Genomic DNA, 20,328 nt, shown 5'->3' with positions numbered 1-20,328 from the left:
GAAAAGTTTAAAAGAGATGAGCAAGGCAGGTTTTTCGCATGAAGGGCGGTGAGCTCCTGGAATGCGCTGCCAGAGGAGGTGGTGGAAGTGACACAATAGCAGCACTCAAGAAGCACCTGGATGAAAACATGAATAGGAAGGGAATAGTGAGATACGGATCCTGTAAGTGAAGACAGTTTTAGTATGGAAGGACAAAACATGTTGGCAGAGGCTTGCAGGGCTGAAGGGCCTGTTCCTATGCTATACTTTTCTTTGTTGTTTGTCTTGAATATGTGCATGAGATTCCATGAGACATCTCAATTCAAGGCTGAAACACTCATAACTCATACTTTCAATATTAGAGATGAGAACTGGACTCTTCGCATTTTATGTAAATCCTTTTGTTTTGGTGATTAGAACAGAACACGGTGCACAAGGCATGGCATTATAGAATTCAGCAAAATTGGACCAGGCAACTGATAAAGAAACATGACTAAAGATGTGAATTTCAAATTGTAAGAAACAAACAAAAACAGGCTTCTAGACAAAAAGCAAAATTGGTGGAAAAGCTCAGCAGGTCTGACAGCTTCTGTGGAGAGAAATCAGAGTTAATGTTTTGGGTCGAGTAAGGGAGGCCTCTGAGAAAGGGTCACTCGACCTGAAACATTAACTCTGATTTCTCTCCACAAATGCTGCCGAATCTATTGAGCTTTTGCAGCAATTTCTATTTTTGTCTAGAAGCCTATTTCTGTTTGTTTCTTACTATTGATCATTGGTCTCTGACATTTTTCAACTTTCAGTGCCATTAATTTCTCAAATGCTACTTTTTAACTAGTACAGATTTCTTTCAGTTCATCATCCTCATTGGTTCATTTCATCTGTTATTAATGGGATTCAAAAAAATTGCAAATGTAGTCTAGTATTTAAGAAGAGATTGGGGGATAGAATTGGGTACTGTAGACCTGTTAGTGTGATGTCAGTAGCAGGAAAATACTAACATTGATTATAAAATTAAGTGTCCAATTGGGAAAAGTCGACATTAATTATGAAGGGAGATTTTGTTTAATAAATTTGTTAGAGTCTTTTGAGAATGTCCTTAGCAGAGTAGATGACGGGGAACCTGTTGATGTGGTCCATTGAGATTTTCAGATGGCTTTTGACAAGTTCTCACACAGGGGCTAATACACTGGCATGGATGGATTAATAGAAATAAAACAGACAGAAAAAATGTGTTATTCTCAGGTTAACAGTTTGTGACCAGTGCTTGGAGTGCAAAGTCTATATCAGTGAGTTAGATGTGGGGACCAAATATAAAATTCCAAATCTATGGATGATACAAAATTATTTGGGAATGTATGTTCTGAGAATGATGCAAAGAGATATCAAGGGGGATGAACAGGCTGAGTGAATGGGCGAGAAAATGACAGAATGTGCCAAAGTCTGAGGTTATCCACTTCAGTAGGAGGAATATAGGTGCAGATTTCTTCTTAAACAATGTGAGGCTAGAAAGTGTAGATGTCCAAAGGATCTGGTTGTCCTTGACCATAAATCACAGAGTGAAAATGTAAATGCAGCAAGCAGTTAGGAAAGTAAATAAAATATTGGCCTTTGTGGTTAAAGAATTTGAGTGCAGAGCTAAAGATGTCTTCCTTCAATTGTACAGAATTTTGGTGGAACCACATGTTGAGTGCTGTGTACAATTTGGTACCTTTATCTAAGGCAGGATATAATTTCTGTATGATCCATGCAGTGGAAATTCACTGGACTAATTTCTGGGTTGTCAGAACTTTTCTTTCGGGAGAAATTGAGAAGAGTTTAACAGGGTGAGGATTAATCTAATTGAAACTTACAAACTTCTTAAAGAGCTAGAAAGGGTAGATGCACAAAAAATATTTCCCCAAGTTGTAAGGAGGTCTAAAACATTGAACACAGTCTCTGTTAAGATGGAAATGAAAATGAACTTCTTCACTTTGAAATATTTGGAAATTCTCTCTCCTAGTGGTCTGTGGAGGCTCAGCCATTGAGCATGTCCAAAACAGATATTGCTAGATTCCTTTTTGCAATTACATCAATGGATATGAAGATTACCACAGGTGGATGATCAGTTGTGATCTAGAATAGCTAAGAAGCTTAAGGGGCAGAGTGGCCTACTCTTGCTCCTATGTTCCCATCCAAAAAGCAGCAATCAATGTGATTCCTTGAATTTGTATTCTATAGTTCTGTTTATAAATTTACAAAACATTATTGACATTGTTGATTTGGTTTCCGATGACTGTATTTTCTGTTAACTCAATCCATTTTTAGCGGTTAACAAATTGTAAGTTTCAAAAGACAATATACTCAAGGTCTAATTCAACTTCACTATTCATATTTGATCACTATTCATTCATTATTACGCTATAATTTTTCCTTCCTTTGTGCAGAACTTCATATTAGCTCATTCTAAATAAAAGCTGCCACTTTTCTGTCCATTTGCACTTTTGGTCCAATTCATCTAAGCTGCTTCCTCTGAATCCATTGCCCCTTCTAGGATGGCATAAACTGCAAACGGGCACAATTTGTACTGAATTCCTGAATCTAAATAAGTAATACAAATCAGAAAGTCCAAGACTTATTTTGCAGATTGAGGAAGCGATATTCAATAATTTTGATTGGTCAACTCAATATAATAGCTCAAAAGCCTCAAGCATAATTAATTAATTAAACATGAGAGACACATATAAACCTCAGGGTAAGACAACTGCTTGTTGGTACGTTCTACTGGATATTTTTTCAAGTTTATCCTATTCTTTCCCCACACACCTTTTATGTGCCAGAGACTATAAATAAGGATGTGATTATGAACTGATGGGTCATTTGAAGAATAAATAAATTGTAGCTATGTTATGTATTGGAAGATTGCCGTAATAATCACAATGTACAAACCAAGTGCTGGAAAGGGAGATTAGGATGGGTGGCCACTTTACTCAACCCAGACAGACAGGATAGGCTGAATGACGTTATTCTGTGCTTTTATTCTACTCTGTAGTTCTACTAAAGAAGCAATTTGTGGTGCATACATTTAAAGTGAAAGTGACAAAAGTAATTATTTCAAAATTATTACAAGACATGAATAAATCTCTGAAAGAAATAATTGAAATAATGGTTTTGATTGACTTCAGAAATGAGTAAAATTACATTATTCTTACAAGTAAGATGAGAGAAAGTTTGCATTCCCAATAAAATTAATTATAATGGATAGTTGAGATTTAATGGATTGATGATTAAGTGGTTGCAAAGGTAAATTGAATGGTTGGTTGAAAAACATTTTAATCGTAGGATTAACGATAAAATAGCTCACAAAAAATTTAGTTAATAAGTTAATTAGGAAAAATATCCCTTACGATTTTATAAACCTCGATAAAATCAGTCCTCAGCCTCTGATGCTCCAGGGAAAACAGACCCAGTCTATTCAGCCTCTCCCTACTGCTAAAACCCCCCCAACCTTGACAACATCCTTGTAAATCTTTTCTGAACCCTTGCAGGTTTCATAACATCCTTCCTATAGGAGGGATATCCAAACTGTCCAAAACTGCAGTACCCTTTAAAGAACGTCTGATACCTATCTGAATGGGTACAGCAACCATGTATGGTTGAAGAATTATTAATGATCAATAATGAGTATGAACCATAAGTGTTACTTGAAATAACAAAATCCGTGTCAAAAGTAAGTGAATTTAAAAAGGCAGAGGAAAGATTGCATGGAAAGAATAAAATAAATGGAAAGAATAGTAAAGTTGAATGATTTTCCTTTTTTAAATAATTAAAGTCTGAAGTTCATTTTTGCTACCAGACAGATTGTTTGTGAGTAACTAAAAGTTAAATGATATTTACACTAGGATAACAGCTTTCTGATTTACACATTTAACTGCAAATGTGTAGTTGCAAATATTGCTGTCGAATTTATACAAATGTATATGCCATCAGATTTGTTAGAACTAACGTAAAATCCAGTCATTTACACTTTTTAATCTTGATAGAAGCTTTGGAATTTTCTATTTGCTATGCAGACCACAAATAAAATTGATTTCCACTGTCAGGAATCTCCTTAAATATGATTTTGAAAATCTTAGATGTGTTCATTAATCAAACAAAGTCATAAATCTGCCCACTCTGAGAAGTAAGCTAAAATTCATACCTGTGTATAATGTCCACACATTTTCCCTGGAGTACAGCTCATATTCTCATATGTGTAATCAAAAATCTCTAAGTACCAGTCCTCGACCCCCGTTGCCGGGTCTAATGGACCATTCGTTGCAAACAAATTTTCTCCAACATTCCCTCTGTTGATATTGTGTTTCCAGAGACATTTACTTGCATATTTCTTTGCAACTTTTTCTAAATGTCCATCCCATTTCTGAAAGCAAGTAAAAATAGTATACACAAAAATAGAAGTTCGGTCAAGTATGAACTAAATCTATTTTAATTAACATATCATCAATGTCATGATTGTGACGAAATATGGACTACCATAAGACCATAATACGTGGGAGTAGAAGTAGACCATTCAACCTATCGAGTCTGCTGCACTATTCAATGAGATTGTGATTGATCTATCAGTTTTGGACTCACATAATCTATATTAATACCTGGAACTTCCATGAGATAAAATCATTTTAAAAATTGCTAATTTAAAAATGGCCTGATCACAGCTTGAACAAAGCTGCATAAAACAATAGGGAAATAAATGCAACTGTCTTAACTGAAGTTAATAATTGATCAAAAGAGACTGAAAACAGCCAGGGAAATAAAAGGAAACGTGTACATCACATTTTAAATTTATACCTAAATGATAACCTTCGCATTTTAAGAATACAAGAGAAGCCTGCAATTATTGGGTGGCACAGTGGTTAGCACTGCTGCCTCACAGCGCCAGAGACCCGGGTTCAATTCCCGCCTCAGGCGACTGACTGTGTGGAGTTTGCACATTCTTCCCGTGTCTGCGTGGGTTTCCTCCGGGTGCTCCGGTTTCCTCCCACAGTCCAAAGATGTGCAGGTCAGGTGGATTGGCCATGCTAAACTGCCCGTAGTGTTAGGTAAGGGGTAGATGTTGGGGTATGGGTGGGTTGCGCTTCGGCAGGACGGTGTGGACTTGTTGGGCCAAATTCCACACTGTAAGTAATCTAATCTAATCTATCCAGACTGGAAAAATGAACCCTGGCATGGAATACATGAATGAGGTACATTTCAAGCCACTGTTTTGGCAGCGCAATGGAGATGAATTTCTAATAGTAGAAGAAACACTCTCTCTCCCCTTTCTTGCTAAGGGAGGACTAATTAACTACTGACAACACAAATTGGAGAAACACCCAAACACCAAGAACTCAAACAATATTTGTCATATCGACAACTGCTGCCCATCTTGGACACTGCCAACCAATTGTGGTCTCAGGTTAAAGCCTAACATCTCAAAGACACCCAAAAGACTCTAAACTGCATATTGTTTATCTCTCTTTCTTATTCACTTTTCAGCTTTGCACTTATGTCCTGTGATTTCCCGTCTCTACTATTCTTCTCAGCATTAGCAAGTACTAAAATTATTTTTCCTTTCATTCAAAATATCCTTGTAATTAACTTGTTAATGCTTCTCATGAACTAATTAACTACAATTTAACTAGAGTGAGGTTTAATGTGTTTCAAAAAGTATTTTTTTATTTCATTCATTTGCGGGATGAAAATGTTGCTGGTTAGGCCACCATTCCTAATTGCTGAGAGGGCAGTTAAGAGTCAACCACGTTGCTGTGGGTCTGGAGACATGTGGAGGCCAGACCAGTAAGGACGCCAGTTACGTTCCCCAAAAGGACTTTAGTGAACCAAATGGGTTTTACCAGTAATGGATGCATAGTCATTATTAGATGCTTAATTCCAGGCTCTTACAGAATTCAGACTCCACCATCTGCCATGGCAGGATTCCAACCGACAACATTACCTGGGTCTCTGAATTAATAGGCCAACAATACTACCACTAGGCCATTGCTGCCTAAAATACATTGATATTGTGACTAACTGAGATCGTTGAAAAGAGGGCAGTCATTTTATCCCTCCTCACCTGGTCAATACATTGTTAGCTCAGTCATAGTTCAAGGAAAGGATATGAAATTTTGTCCAAAACCTTTTTGGAGATTAATTAATACCATGTTTATTGATGTTGTGACAAGGTCACTTACAGTATTCAAAATTTACGATAAATTTATGGCATTCATTTCTTTTTTCCCAACTCTTATTTGAGCATCTATTGGATTTAGAGATCCTTAAAAAAAACGAAGAAGAGGTTTTGCTCGAATCAACTAGTTCATAGCAATTATTTAGCAATGTGACTTACATCAATTTAACATGAACCTATTAAACACCATGGATGAAGTTTTTCATTCAGGTCTTGTTCAAATCCAGAGTTATGAGTCTGTAGTCTTTTTTTAAATCTTGTTTTTCTCTCTTTTTCTGAGAAATAACTTGGTTCATTTACATCAAACCTTTATACTTATTTTAAGGGTAAAAAAAAATTCTTATACTTATGGGATGGCAGGTCAGAAAGGACAAGTGGAGTGTACATGTTGCAGTACACATGAAGGCATGGATACCATGTGTCCCAGACAAACACATCTACTGGAAGTGGTACTGACTACAGCTAAGGTAAGACAGTTTGTTTCAAAATTACTTACCTGTAGCGGGCAGCGGAAGTGAGGTTGGAGCGCATAGCTGGGCGGGAAGGTAAGTGATTAGTATTTGAGTGGGTGTGTTCTAGACCCCAGGTCCTACTTCCGTAGGGCCTCCCTCCCACCCTCCTCCTCTAACCTAACTTTAAAGTCCACAGGTTATTGACTCAGTGTTCTTGTTTTTGGAGACAGTGTACAGTCATGGCAGCGCAGGCGGTGGAATGTTCCTCCTGCAGGATGTTTGAGGTAGGGGTGACCACCGATACTCCTGCCGACTTCGTGTGCAGGAAATGCAGTCAGATCCTGATCCTCACCGAACGAGTTAGGGAACTGGAACTGGAGCTGGATGAGCTGAGGATTATTCAAGAGGCTGAGAGGGTGATCGATAGAAGCTACAGGGACATAGTTACGCCAGAGAACAGAGGTAGCTGGGTAACAGTTAGAGGTGGGAAGGGGAAGAAACAGGCAGTGCAACCCCTGTGGTCGTTCCCCTAAAAAATAAGTATGCAGCTTTGGAAACTGTTGGGGGGGACAGCCTTGCAGGTGTAAGCTGCAGTGAAGGGGTCTGTGGCTCTGAGATTCAGAAGGGAAAGGGGGAGAAGAGGAGAGCGCTAGTTATAGGGGACTCTCTAGTTAGAGGGACGGACAGGCGGTTCTGTGGACATGAGCGAGACTCTCGGCTGGTTTGTTGCCTCCCGGGTGCTAGGGTCCGAGACGTCTCGGACCGTGTCTTCAGAATCCTTAAGGGGGAGGGTGTGCAGCCAGAAGTCGTGGTACACATTGGCACCAACGACATAGGTAGGAAGAGGGGTGGGGAGGTCATTCAAGAGCTCAAGGAGTTAGGCTGGAAGCTAAAAGCTAGGACAGACAGAGTCGTCATCTCTGGGTTGTTGCCGGTGCCACGTGACAGAGAGGCAAAGAATAGGGAGAGAGTGCAGTTGAACACGTGGCTGCAAGGATGGTGTAGGAGGGAGGGCTTCAGATATTTGGACAATTGGACTGCATTCTGGGGAAGGTGGGACCTGTATAAACAGGACGGGTTGCACCTGAACCAGAAGGGCACCAATATCCTGGGGGGTAGGTTTGCTAGCACTCTTCGGGGGGGTTTAAACTAATTTGGCAGGGGGATGGGATCCGGACTTGTAGTCCAGCAAGTAAGCTAGCTGTGTGTCAGGATGTCCAAGACTGCAGGGAGGCTGTGGAGAAGGTAGCACTGACAGGGACTACTTGCGGACACAGAGATGGGCTCAAGTGCGTATACTTCAATGCAAGGAGTATCAGAAATAAGGTGGGTGAACTTAAGGCGTGGATCGGTACCTGGGACTACGATGTTGTGGCCATCACGGAAACATGGATAGATGAGGGACAGGAATGGCTGTTGGAGGTTCCTGGTTACAGATGTTTCAGTAAGATTAGGGAGGGTGGTAAAAAAGGAGGGGGGGTGGCATTGCTAATTAGAAATGGTATAACGGCTGCAGAAAGGAAGTTTGAGGGGGATCTGCCTCTGGAGGTAGTATGGGCTGAAGTCAGAAATAGGAAAGGTGCAGTCACCTTGTTGGGTGTTTATTATAGGCCCCCCAATAGCAGCAGAGATGTGGAGAAACAGATTGGGAAACAGATTTTGGAAAGGTGCAGAAGCCACAGGGTCGTAGTCATGGGCGACTTCAACTCCCCAAATATTGATTGGAAGCTCTTTCGATCAAGTAGATTGGATGGGGCGGTGTTTGTGCAGTGTGTCCAGGAAGCTTTTCTAACGCAGTATGTAGATTGTCCAACCAGAGGGGAGGCCATATTGGATTTGGTACTCGGTAACGAACCGGGACAAGTGGTGGGCTTGTTGGTGGGTGAACATTTTGGTGATGGCGACCACAATTCTGTGACTTTCACCTTGGTTATGGAGAGAGATAGGTGCGCACAACAAGGTAGATTTTACAATTGGGGGAAGGGAAATTACGATGCTGTAAGACAGGATTTGAGGAGCATACGTTGGGAGCATAGGCTGTTAGGGAAGGATGTGGTGGAAATGTGGGACTTTTTCAAGGAGCAGATACGACGTGTCCTTGATATGTATGTACCGATCAGGCAGGAAAGAAATGGTCGTGTGAGGGAGCCTTGGTTGACGAGGGAGGTTGAATGTCTAGTAAAGAGGAAGAAGGAGGCTTACATAAGGTTGAGGAAACAAGGTTCAGACAGAGCAGTGGAGGGATACAGGATAGCCAGAAGGGACCTGAAGAAAGGGATTAGGAGAGCTAAGAGAGGGCATGAAAAATCCCTGGCGGATAGGATCAAGGATAACCCCAAGGCATTCTATGCATATGTGAGAAACCTGAGAATGACGAGAACGAGGGTAGGTCCGATCAAGGACAGTGGTGGGAGACTGTGTATTGAGTCGGAAGAGATAGGAGAGGTCTTGAACAAGTACTTCTCTTCAGTATTTACGAACGAGAGGGACCGTATTGTTGAAGAGGAGAGTGTGAAACGGACTGATAAGCTAGAAGAGATACCTGTTAGGAAGGAAGATGTGTTGGACATTTTGAACAACTTGAGGATAGACAAGTCCCCCGGGCCTGACGGGATATATCCTAGGATTATGTGGGAAGCAAGAGAGGAAATTGCAGTACCGTTGGCAATGATCTTCTCGTCTTCACTGGCAACTGGGGTGGTACCAGGGGACTGGAGAGTAGCGAATGTTGTGCCCCTGTTCAAAAAAGGGAATAGGGATAACCCCGGGAATTACAGGCCAGTTAGTCTTACTTCTGTGGCAGGCAAAGTAATGGAAAGGGTACTGAGGGATAGGATTTACGAGTATCTGGAAAGACACTGCTTGATTAGGGACAGCCAGCACGGATTTGTGAAGGGTAGGTCTTGCCTTACAAGTCTTATTGAATTCTTCGAGGAGGTGACCAAGCATGTGGATGAGGGTAGAGCAGTGGATGTAGTGTACATGGATTTTAGTAAGGCATTTGATAAGGTTCCCCATGGTAGGCTTATGCGGAAAGTCAGGAGGCATGGGATAGAGGGAAATTTGGCCAATTGGATAGAAAACTGGCTAACCGGTAGAAGTCAGAGAGTGGTGGTAGATGGTAAATATTCAGCATGGAGTCCAGTTACAAGTGGAGTTCCGCAGGGATCAGTTCTGGGTCCTCTGCTGTTTGTAATTTTTATTAATGACTTGGAAGAGGGAGTCGAAGGGTGGGTCAGTAAATTTGCAGATGATACAAAGATAGGTGGAGTTGTGGACAGTGAGGAGGGCTGTTGTCGGCTGCAGAGGGACTTAGATAGGATGCAGAGCTGGGCTGAGGAGTGGCAGATGGAGTTCAACCCTGCCAAGTGTGAGGTTGTCCATTTTGGAAGAACAAATAAGAATGCGGAATACAGGGTTAATGGTAGGGTTCTTGGTCAGGTGGAGGAACAGAGAGATCTTGGGGTCTATGTACATAGATCTTTGAAGGTTGCCACTCAGGTGGATAGAGTTTGTAAGAAGGCCTATGGAGTATTATCGTTCATTAGCAGAGGGATTGAATTCAAGAGTCGTGAGGTGATGTTGCAGCTGTACAGGACTTTGGTTAGGCCACATTTGGAGTACTGTGTGCAGTTCTGGTCGCCTCACTTTAGGAAAGATGTGGAAGCTTTGGAGAGGGTGCAGAGAAGATTTACCAGGATGTTGCCTGGAATGGAGAGTAGGTCGTACGAGGATAGGTTGAGAGTTCTCGGCCTTTTCTCGTTGGAACGGCAAAGGATGAGGGGTGACTTGATAGAGGTTTATAAGATGATCAGCGGAATAGATAGAGTAGACAGTCAGAAACTTTTTCCCCGGGTACAACAGAGTGTTACAAGGGGACATAAATTTAAGGTGAAGGGTGGAAGGTATAGGGGAGATGTCAGGGGTGGGTTCTTTACCCAGAGAGTGGTGGGGGCATGGAATGCGCTGCCCGAGGGAGTGGTAGAGTCAGATTCATTGGCGACCTTTAAGCGGCATTTGGATAGGTACATGGATGGGTGCTTAATCTAGGATAGAAGTTCGGCACAACATCGTGGGCCGAAGGGCCTGTTCTGTGCTGTATTGTTCTATGTTCTATGTTCTATGTTCTATGTTCTATGGCTGTACAGGGCCTCAGCTCTGGGCTTCAGATCTTTAGTTGTGGCTGGAATCACATAAGCATAAGGCAAAGGACTAAATCAATAGTACACATCATGAGCTGGTCACACCACAGATTAGAAGCATACAGGCAGAGAAGGAATTGATGATTACCTGAAAGTCAAAGAAAACCAGGCAGGTAGAGTAGGAGCCCTCCTGTCTTTCTTGCTTGCTAATCAATACTCCATTTTAGAAACTGTTAAGGTAAGTAGAACTTCAGAGGAGTGCAGCCAAAGTCAAGCTCATAGCGTCATGGGTAACTCAGCTGGACAGGGAAGGCAGAAGGAGAATGGAAGAGAAATATTTATAGGGGATTCTATAGTTAGGGGATCAGACAGGTGTTTCTGTGGCATTAACTGTGACTCCAAGGTGGTGTGTTAGCTCCTTGGTGCCAGGGTCAATGACAGCGGGGACTAGTTGCAGGACATCCTTCTGAGGGAGGACAATCAGCCAGACATTGTGGTCCAAACTGGTGAAAACAAAATAGGTAGGAAGAAAGAAGAGGCCTAGAAGGCAGATTTTAGGGAGTTGGGAAGGAAATCAAAAAGCAGGACCTCAAGTTCAGTAATCTCAGGATTATTCCTAATGCCATGTGCTAGTGACCGTAAGAACAGACGGATAAATTTATTGACTACATGGCTGCAAAACACATGTTGGGAGAAGCTCATTTGATTTCTGAGGAGTTGGGACTGGTTCTGGGGCAGAAGTGACCTGTACAAACTGGATGGGTTACATTTTCATAGGACTGACACTGGGACTAATATCTTCACATGAAGATTTATTGCTGCTCTTTGGTTAGTTTTAAACCTGCATGTTGGGACATGAAAACCTGAAGGGTAACTCAAATTGGAAGGAAACAAAGTTGGTAACAGAAAATCGCAAAGATTCTAGAGAGACAGGAGAAACAAGGTATAATCTAATTGCAATTACAGAAACATGGCTGCACAGTGACCAGGATAAATGTTCAAAGATATTTGACGTTTTGGAAAGACAGACAAGAGGAAATGGTGGAATCACACAAATAATAAGGGATGGGAGTAGTACATTAGTCAAGGATGATCTCAGATCAGAAGAACAATGTGTGGTGTTTGTGTGGAGGTAACAAACTGCTAGGGGCAGCAATCATTGGGATTGAAGTTGTTTATAAGCCACTAAATAGTAGTGATAAAGTGGAACATGTTATGAATCAGGAACGAGAGAAGCATGTAGCATGAAAAACACAGTTATCATGGGTGACTTCAAGCAGCATATAGATTGGATAAACCATTTGGTCATTAAAGCAGTGGAAGACAAGTTCCTGGAGCGTGTAAGAAATGGTTTTCTACAGCAGTATGTTGAGGAGCCAACTGCAGAACATGCTATTTTAGATCTAGAATTATGGAATGATAAAGAGATTATTAAAGAAGTTATTGTAAAAGGGACCTTTAGTGATGCATGTTTACATTATGTTAGAATTTTATGTTATATTTAAAAGTTCGATCTAAAGCAAGGGTGCTAAATTTGAATAAGGGATGTTATGAAGGCATGGGAAACAAATTGACTGAAGTGGATTGAAAAAAGTATGATAATGGTTTGACTGTATATAAGTAATCTTTAAATGCAAGAAAGGTCAGTCATACATGGCTAATAAAATAAGTTAGGATTGTATGAGTCTAAAATAAAAGCTCTATAAAGTTGCCAGAAATAACTGTAAATCTGGTTTTTAGAATACCTTCAAAACCAAAGAAATCATTCTTTGTACTACGAATGACTTCAACCCAGTGGAGAGTTCTCTCCGTAAATTACTCCAACTTTAGTTTCACTCAGGCTCCTTGATGCTACACAATGCCAATGGTTGCCTTAATGTCAAGGGCAGTCACTCTGGAATTCAACTCTAGGACCAAGATTATAGAGAAGTCAGGAGGCAAGTGGACTTGCTGGAGTAGTAACTGAGCATCAGTGAGCTAATTACTCCTTTGCAAGTTTATTGTACACTCAATGAGCCTGTCCATCATTTTTCTGATAACTGACTTCACTGAACAAATTTTTCTCTCCAGCTTGATAGTAATGATGAGGCTTTGTGGGCTATGAGGTTACAGATTTTGGGTGAATATAACTCTGCTATCAATGATGACCTTCAACACCTCATGGATGTCTACTTTTGACCTGTTAGGTATATTTAAGATGTTGGTAATGCCACACAACATGACAGAAGCTATTCTCAATGTGAAGACGAAACTTCATCTCCACAAGGAAGGGTGCTGCACAGTGCTCTCTGCTATGGAGAAATATCTGATTCAGTTAGATTGGTGAAAGGTCAAATCGATTTTTCATTCTTGTTAATTCTCTCATTTATTCCCACAGCCTCAGTTTAGTTTGGTCAGTATTGATGTTACCAAGCCACTTTTGGTGATGGATATTAAAGTCCCCCACCAGAGAACATTCTGTGTCCTTGTCACCTTCAGTGCACTCTCCAAGAGTTAATCAACATGGAGCAGTACTCAGCCAAGGAGAGGGTGCTATCAGCAAGAGGTTTCCTTGGCCATGTTTGACCAAATGCATGACAATTCATGGTTCTGGAGTCAATGTTCAGGACTCCCACAACAACTCTTTCCTGATTGTATAATACTGCACTGCTCCCTCCACTGGATCTATCCTGCCAGTGGGAAAGGACATAATAAGAAAGGGTAATGATGACATCTGTGAAATTGTTCATAAGGTATGATTCCACATGACTATGATGTTTGACTAGTCTGTGGGACACTGTCACACAAGGCTGCAGATTTTGGTAAGGAGAACTTTGCAGAGGTCCTTTCGGGTGCCTAGGTCAATGTCAGCTAGTCCATCAGATTTCATTCCTTTCTTTAGGCATTCTTAGTGTTGATACAAGTGAGTGATTTTCCAGGCTATTTCAGAGAGCAATTAAGAATCAGCCGCATTCCTGCAGGCCTGGAGTCACATGTCGATGAGACCAGGTAGAAATGGCAGATTTCCTTTCCGCAAGTATATCATTAATATGGATGTAAGTTAGCTCACTGAGCTGGAAGGTTTGTTTTCAGATGTTTTGTCACCATGACTAGGTAACATCATCAGTGAGAGTCTCCAGGGAAGCGTTGGTGATATGTCCCGCCTCTCTATTTATAGGTCTTGGTTTCTTAAGGTGGGTGATGTCCTTTCCGGTTCATTTTTGAAGGGAAGGTAGATGGGGTCTAAATTGATGTGTTTATTAATGAAGTTCCAATTAGAATGCTATGCCTCTCAGATTTCTTGTGCGTTTCTTTGTTTCACTTACCCTAGGATAAGTGCATTGTCCCAGACAAAGTGGTGTCCTTCTTTATCTGTATGTATAGAAACTAGTGGTAATGGGTCATGTCTTTTGGTGGTTAGTTGGCGTTCATGCATTCTGGTGGTAAGTTTCCTGCCTGTTTGTCCGATATAGTGCTTTTCACAGTTCTTGCATGATATTTTGTAAATGACATTAGCTTTGCTGGTTGTATCTAATGGAGCCTTTAGGTTCATTAGTCGCTGTTTAAGTGTGTTAGTAGGTTTGTGGGCTACCATGATGCCAAGGGGTCTGAATGGTCTTGAAGTCATTTCTGATATGTCTTTGATGTAAGGTAACATGGCTATAGTTTTTCGTTGCATTGTGTCTGCTTGTTTGGGTTTGTTTCTGAGGAATCAGCAGATTGTGTTTATTGGGTACCTGTTTGTAGTTCTTGGGTGCTGCAGTGCGATGAAGCTCGTTGAAATAATGTCTTGATGCAGGTCCGTTTGTGGGTGTTTAATGACTGCTTCTGAAGTTAAGTATTTGGTCTGTGTTTGTTGTTTCTAGAAATGACATCACCCACCTGAAGAAACCAAGATCTTTAAATAGAGAGGCGGAACGTACCACCAGCATTTCACTGGAGACTCTCACTGATGATGTTACCTAGTATGGTGACAAAACATCTGAAAACAAACCTTGCAGCTCAGTGAGCTAACGTACATACTTATCAACCTGAGCTACAAATCTTCTCAAAAATTGCTAAATCATTGAACAATATGAGAGTTTTTAAATAGTCAACAATGCTTACATGGTCACCATTAGCTTTTCTATTCAAGATTTTATTGAATACAAGTTTCACCATCTGCCATGATGGAAGTCCAACCCATATCCCAAGAACACCAGCCTGTGGCTCTGGATTACTCATTCAGTGACATTATCATTGTGCCACAAGCTCCCCCAAGGAGTTTGCAAAAGTTTTGAGAGGCGCACAATGAAATCTTTTTTATTCTGACATCTTTGAATGACTCAAAGTTAGTTTCCGCAAATAGAAAGATGTGTGTCCTATACTAGTTAAGGAGCCTGATTCACTGTTGTTTTGTCTGGACACGGGACACGGACCTTATGTACCATGGAAAACCCAACTTACTAAATCTCCAACTTGGCATCATAGTGGCTGAGTGGTTAGCATTGCCCGTTCGCAGTGCCAGGGACCAGGATTCGATTCCTCCCAGCGGTAACTGTGTGAAGTTTGCACATTCTTCCATATCTCTGTTGGTTTCCGATGGGTGCTCTGGTTTCCTCCCACAGTCCAAAGATGCAGGTTACGTGGATTGACCTTGCTAAATTGCCCATCATGTCCAGGAGTGTATAGGCTAGACGGATTAGCCCTGGGAAATGCAGAGTTACAGGGATTGGGGGTGTGGGACAGGGGAGAGGTCTGGGTCGGATGCATTTTGGAGTGTCAGTGTGGACTGAATGGCCTGCTTCCACACTGTAGGAATTCTATAATTCTAAATAGCTTTGAAATATGTGTAATCAGGAGAATGGAAAGATCTGCAGAGCAGAAAACAAATAACAAATGATTAAGCATGGTGGAGTCATAGAGCTGTACAGCATGGAATCAGACCTCTTGGTCCAACTCATCCACGCTGACTAGGTATCCTAGATAAATCTGCCAGCATTTGGCCCATATTCCTGTAAATCCTTCCTATTCATATACCCATCCAGATGCCTTTTCAATGTTATGATGGAACCAGCCTCTTCTTCCTCTTGCAGCCTTCCTCTTGCAGTTTATTCCATACACGCATTATCTCCTGGAGAGCGAAGTTTGTCGTATACAATTAGGAGAAACTAGGTAGCAGACATTTTAAGAGGGAGCAGACTTAGAAGAAGTGTTAAGGATGGTAGAATCGAGGAAAAAGAGAAATAATCATTGTTGGATGACTTCAAAGTTGAATGAAGAGAAGTAATTGCTGGGCATCTTGCTGAGATATTTGTATTACAGGTGAGGTGCCGGAAGACTGGGTAAGAAGGTTGGTAAGGACAAGCCAGGGAACTATAGACCAATGAGCCTAATGTCGGTGGTGGGCAAGTTGTTGGAGGGAATCCTGAGGGACAGGATGCACATGTATTTGGAAAAGCAAGGACTGATTAGGGATAGTCAACATGGCTTTGTGTGTGGGAAATCATGTCTCATAAACTTGAGTGAGTTTTTTGAAGAAGTAACAAAGAGGATTGATGAGGGCAGAGTGGTAGGTGTGATCTATATGGACTTCAGTAAGGCATTCGACAAGGTTCCCCATGGGAGACTGGTTAGCAAGGTTAGATCTCATGAAATTCAGGGAGACTAGCCATTTGGATACAAAACAGGCTCAAAGGTAGAAGACAGAGGGTGGTGGTAGAGAGTTGTTTTTCAGACTGGAGGCCTGTGACCAGTGGAGTGCCTCAAGGATCGGTGCTGGGTCCTCTACTTTTTGTCATTTATATAAATGATTTGAATGCAAGCATAAGAGGTATAGTTAGTAAGTTTGCAGATGAGACCACAATTGGAGTTGTAGTGGACAGCAAAGAGGGTTACCTCATATTACAACAGGATCTTGACCAGATGGGCCAATGGACTGAAAAGTAGCAGATGGAGTTTAATTCAAATAAATGTGAGGTGCTGCATTTTGAGAAAGCAAAGATCCTAGGGAGTGTTTCTGAACAAAGAGACCTTGGAGTGCAGGTTCATAGCTCCTTGAAAGTGGAGTCGCAAGTAGATAGGATAATGAAGAAGGCATTTGGTATGCTTTCCTTTATTGTTCAGAGTATTGAGTACAGGAGTTGGGAGGTCATGTTGCAGCTGTACAGGACATTGTTGGAATATTGCGTGCAATTCTGGTCTCCTTCCTGTCGGAAGGATGTTGTGAAACTTGAAAGGGTTCAGATAAGATTTGCAAAGGGTTGCCAGGGTTGGAGGATTTGAGCTATAGAGAGGCTGAACAGGCTGGGGCTGTTTCCCTGGAGCATCAGAGGCTAAGGGTGACCTTATCGAGATTTACAAAATTATGAGGGGCATGGATAGGATAAATAGACAAAGTCTTTTCCTTGGGGTCGGGGAGTCCAGAACTAGAGGGCATAGGTTTAGGGTGAGAGGGTAAAGATATAAAAGAGACCTAAGGGGAAACTTTTTCACACAGTGGGTGGTACATGTAGGGAATGAGCTGCCAGAGGAACTGGTGGAGGCTGGTACAATTGCAACATTTATTTGGCATTTGGATGGGTATATAATAGGAAGGGTTTGGAGGGATATGGGCCAGGTGCTGGCAGGTGGGACTGGATTGGGTTGGGATATCTGATCCGCATAGACAGGTTGGACTGAAGAGTCTGTTTCTATCCTGTACATCTCTCTGACTCTAAGTTGTTGACAAATGAGAAACTGCTCAAAGATAGATATGAACAACTACCAGCACACATAATGATGATGGCAATGGAGGAAAAGTTAATTGTTAAGTGATTCAAAAATTGGCAGGTCTCGATCTGCCAGGAGAACTGTTGTATGTCGGAACGAGTCCTATGCAAGCTGGTAGAAACACTTGCCTTCCCCATGACCCAGGATTGGTGAGGTACAATCAACTTTCTAACGGAGACATTTTTTTCTCGATCAGTAATGGGGAAATCATTTTTTTTGCTCTCTCAGCTTTTCTTCATCTCTCTTCGGAGTCACAATGAAGGAATCCATCTCACTTACCATTGTCAGCATGTTGGATGCATCGGATGCTGAAGAGCGAAACTTGTTGTGTGCATCTACTAGCTCTTGCTTCTCTGCCTTGGTCAGGGTGTGGCTGAGCTTGGGGAACGCCAGAGAAATGAGCAGCAGAGCGAGCAAGCGGAGTGTTCCTGCTGCCATCCTTCCTCGCAGACCCTGTGACAAGCCTGGCCCTGACTTCGTGGACAGGGCCTCCCGGCTCAGAGAGGCAGAGGAAACGAAGCGCAATGTTCATGATTGTGACCGCGGGAACAACTTTATGACGCCTTCAGGCGCCGTTTGATATCAACATTCAGGAGAAGTCAGCGCTGGAGGATTGAGATGCAAGCTGCACAACTGTAACGGATCATGATCTTTATTTCGCTTAAGTGGGCTACACGTGAGCCTAAAACAAAACGGATTTCTGGAATAAACCAAAGAACCGCTGGCGAACTGAAACAAAAACAGAAATTGCTGGAGAAACTCAGCAGGTGGGCAGCATCGGTGGGCAGAAAGCAGAGTTAATGTTCCCGAGTTCGGTGACTCTGTCAGAACTGTTAGCAGCTTGGAGAAAAGTGAAGTTGAACTCGAATTTAGGTTGGGACGGTGAGAGGTTGGGTGACTAGGACAGAAGAAGCACTAAAGAGGTGGTAATGAGAGCTAAGAGTGAGAAATTGGGAACCCTGTGCTGAATATCATTCATATAATGGGTAGAGGAGTACAAGGCTGAAAACAACCCATGTCATAACAGAATCGGTGTGGGGTGGATAAGTAAAAGGTTGTGCAGGACACCTTCCCTCTGGGACACTGGGACATTGCTCCTCGACTTCCAATACTTTCACAGCACCATCCCAAGCAATCACAGAAGGCGTAATACCATGACCGTGTACCTCCTTCCTGCTCACTCTTCAAGGTACCAGACAGACCTTCTCGGTGAAGCACCTGTACTTCATTCAATCTTGTCACTGTATTTACTGTTCACAATGCAGTCTGCTCTACTTTGGGGGGATGAAATGCAGGCAGGCTTCCCAGAATACCTATGTCCTATCCACAAAAGTGATCCCAAGTTTCCAGTTGCCTGCCTCTTCAACACACCACCAAGTTCCCATTGCCAACATTTCTGTCATCTCAGTGCAAGCTTGGAGAACAGCATCTCAGTTTCCATCTGGGAAACCTGTAGCTTCTAGGCCTCAACATTGAGTTCAATAATTTTACAGCCTGATTCCATTCTTCCATGTTTTTAAACCCACACCCAGTCCTGTTATGATGGGCTGCATTCAGCAGTCATAGAATCATGGAGATGTACAGCATGGAAACAGACCCTTCGGTCCAACCCGTCCATGCCAACCAGATATCCCAATCCAATCTAGTCCCACCTGCCAGCACCTAGCCCATATCCCTTCAAACCCTTCCTATTCATATACCCATCCAAATGCCTCTTAAATGTTGCAATTGTACTAACCGCCAACACTTCCTCTGGCAGCTTATTCCATACCCGTACCACTCTCTGTGTGAAAACGTTGCCCCTTAGGTCTCTTTTATATCTTTCCCCCTCACCCTAAACCTATGTCCTCTAGTTCTGCACTCCCCAACCCCAGGGAAAAGACTTTGTCTACTTATCCTATCTATGCCCCTCATAATTTTGTAAACCTCTATAAGGTCACCCCTCAGCCTCCGTCGTTCCAGGGAAAACAGCCCCAGCCTGTTCAGCCTCTCCCTGTAGCCCAAATCCTCCAACCCTGACAACATCCTTGTAAATCTTTTCTGAACCCTTTCAAGTTTCACAACATCTTTTTGATAGGAAGGATTCTGCTAGGCCTAATATCCCATTATAAGGGTTGCATTCAGCACAACGAACACAGTTTCTGACACTGAGTTATTATTACCACTTATTCAGATTTCCTTCTATCCATTATCTCTTTGCTTACCTATCACTTTCATATCTCTGTCTGGGCTTCACCTCCATCTTACAGGTCACCTCCACAACCCCACCCCCCTGACTCCTCTTTGGCATCACAATGATTATGATCTTTTCCTAGCTGTTAATTAAGTTCAAAATATTAACTCTGCTTTCTTCCAATAGATACTGCCAGACCTGCTGAGTTTCTCCAGCAATTTTTGCTTTTGTATCAGATTTCTGGATGCAGTTTTAGATTAGATTCCTGACAGTATGGAAACAGGCCCTTTGGCCCAACAAGTCCACGGTGACCCTCAGAAGAGTAACCCACAAAGACCCATCCCCTACCTTATACTTACCCCTGACTAATGCACCTAACACTATGGGCAATTTAGCATGGCCAATTCACCTGACCTGCACATCTTTGGATTGTGGGAGGAAACCGGAGCACCCAGAGGAAACCCACGTAAACATGGGGAGAATGTGTAAACTCCACACAGTCAATTGAGGCGGGAATCGAACCCAGGCTGCTGGCGCTGTGAGGCAAGAGTACGAATCACTGAGCAACTGTGCTGTCCATTCACAGATCGGATAGATTCCTGATGGCATGGCTAATTGAAAGCAAGTTAGACACTTCTCTTTGCACATGTA

General features: G+C 42.2%; 1 protein-coding gene across 1 annotated transcript in view; it reads right to left on the bottom strand.

Annotated features, from left to right (window-relative positions):
• Positions 1-17,942, bottom strand: part of LOC140467098 (peptidase inhibitor 16-like) — a 53,669-nt gene extending 35,727 nt beyond the window's left edge. Inside the window, exons 1-2 of the mRNA XM_072563163.1 lie at positions 17,784-17,942; positions 4,157-4,375 (exon numbers count right to left, since the gene is read on the bottom strand). Of these exons, the coding sequence (XP_072419264.1) occupies positions 4,157-4,375; positions 17,784-17,942 (378 nt within the window). The remainder of the gene's footprint in view (positions 1-4,156; positions 4,376-17,783) is intronic.
• Between the last annotated feature and the right edge of the window lie 2,386 nt (positions 17,943-20,328).

Source organism: Chiloscyllium punctatum, chromosome 45 (assembly GCF_047496795.1).
Source record: "Chiloscyllium punctatum isolate Juve2018m chromosome 45, sChiPun1.3, whole genome shotgun sequence".
Classification (NCBI taxonomy): Eukaryota; Metazoa; Chordata; class Chondrichthyes; order Orectolobiformes; family Hemiscylliidae; genus Chiloscyllium; species Chiloscyllium punctatum.
The sequence above is the reverse complement of the archived record's forward strand: the minus strand, read 5'-3'. Positions and strand labels throughout refer to the sequence as shown.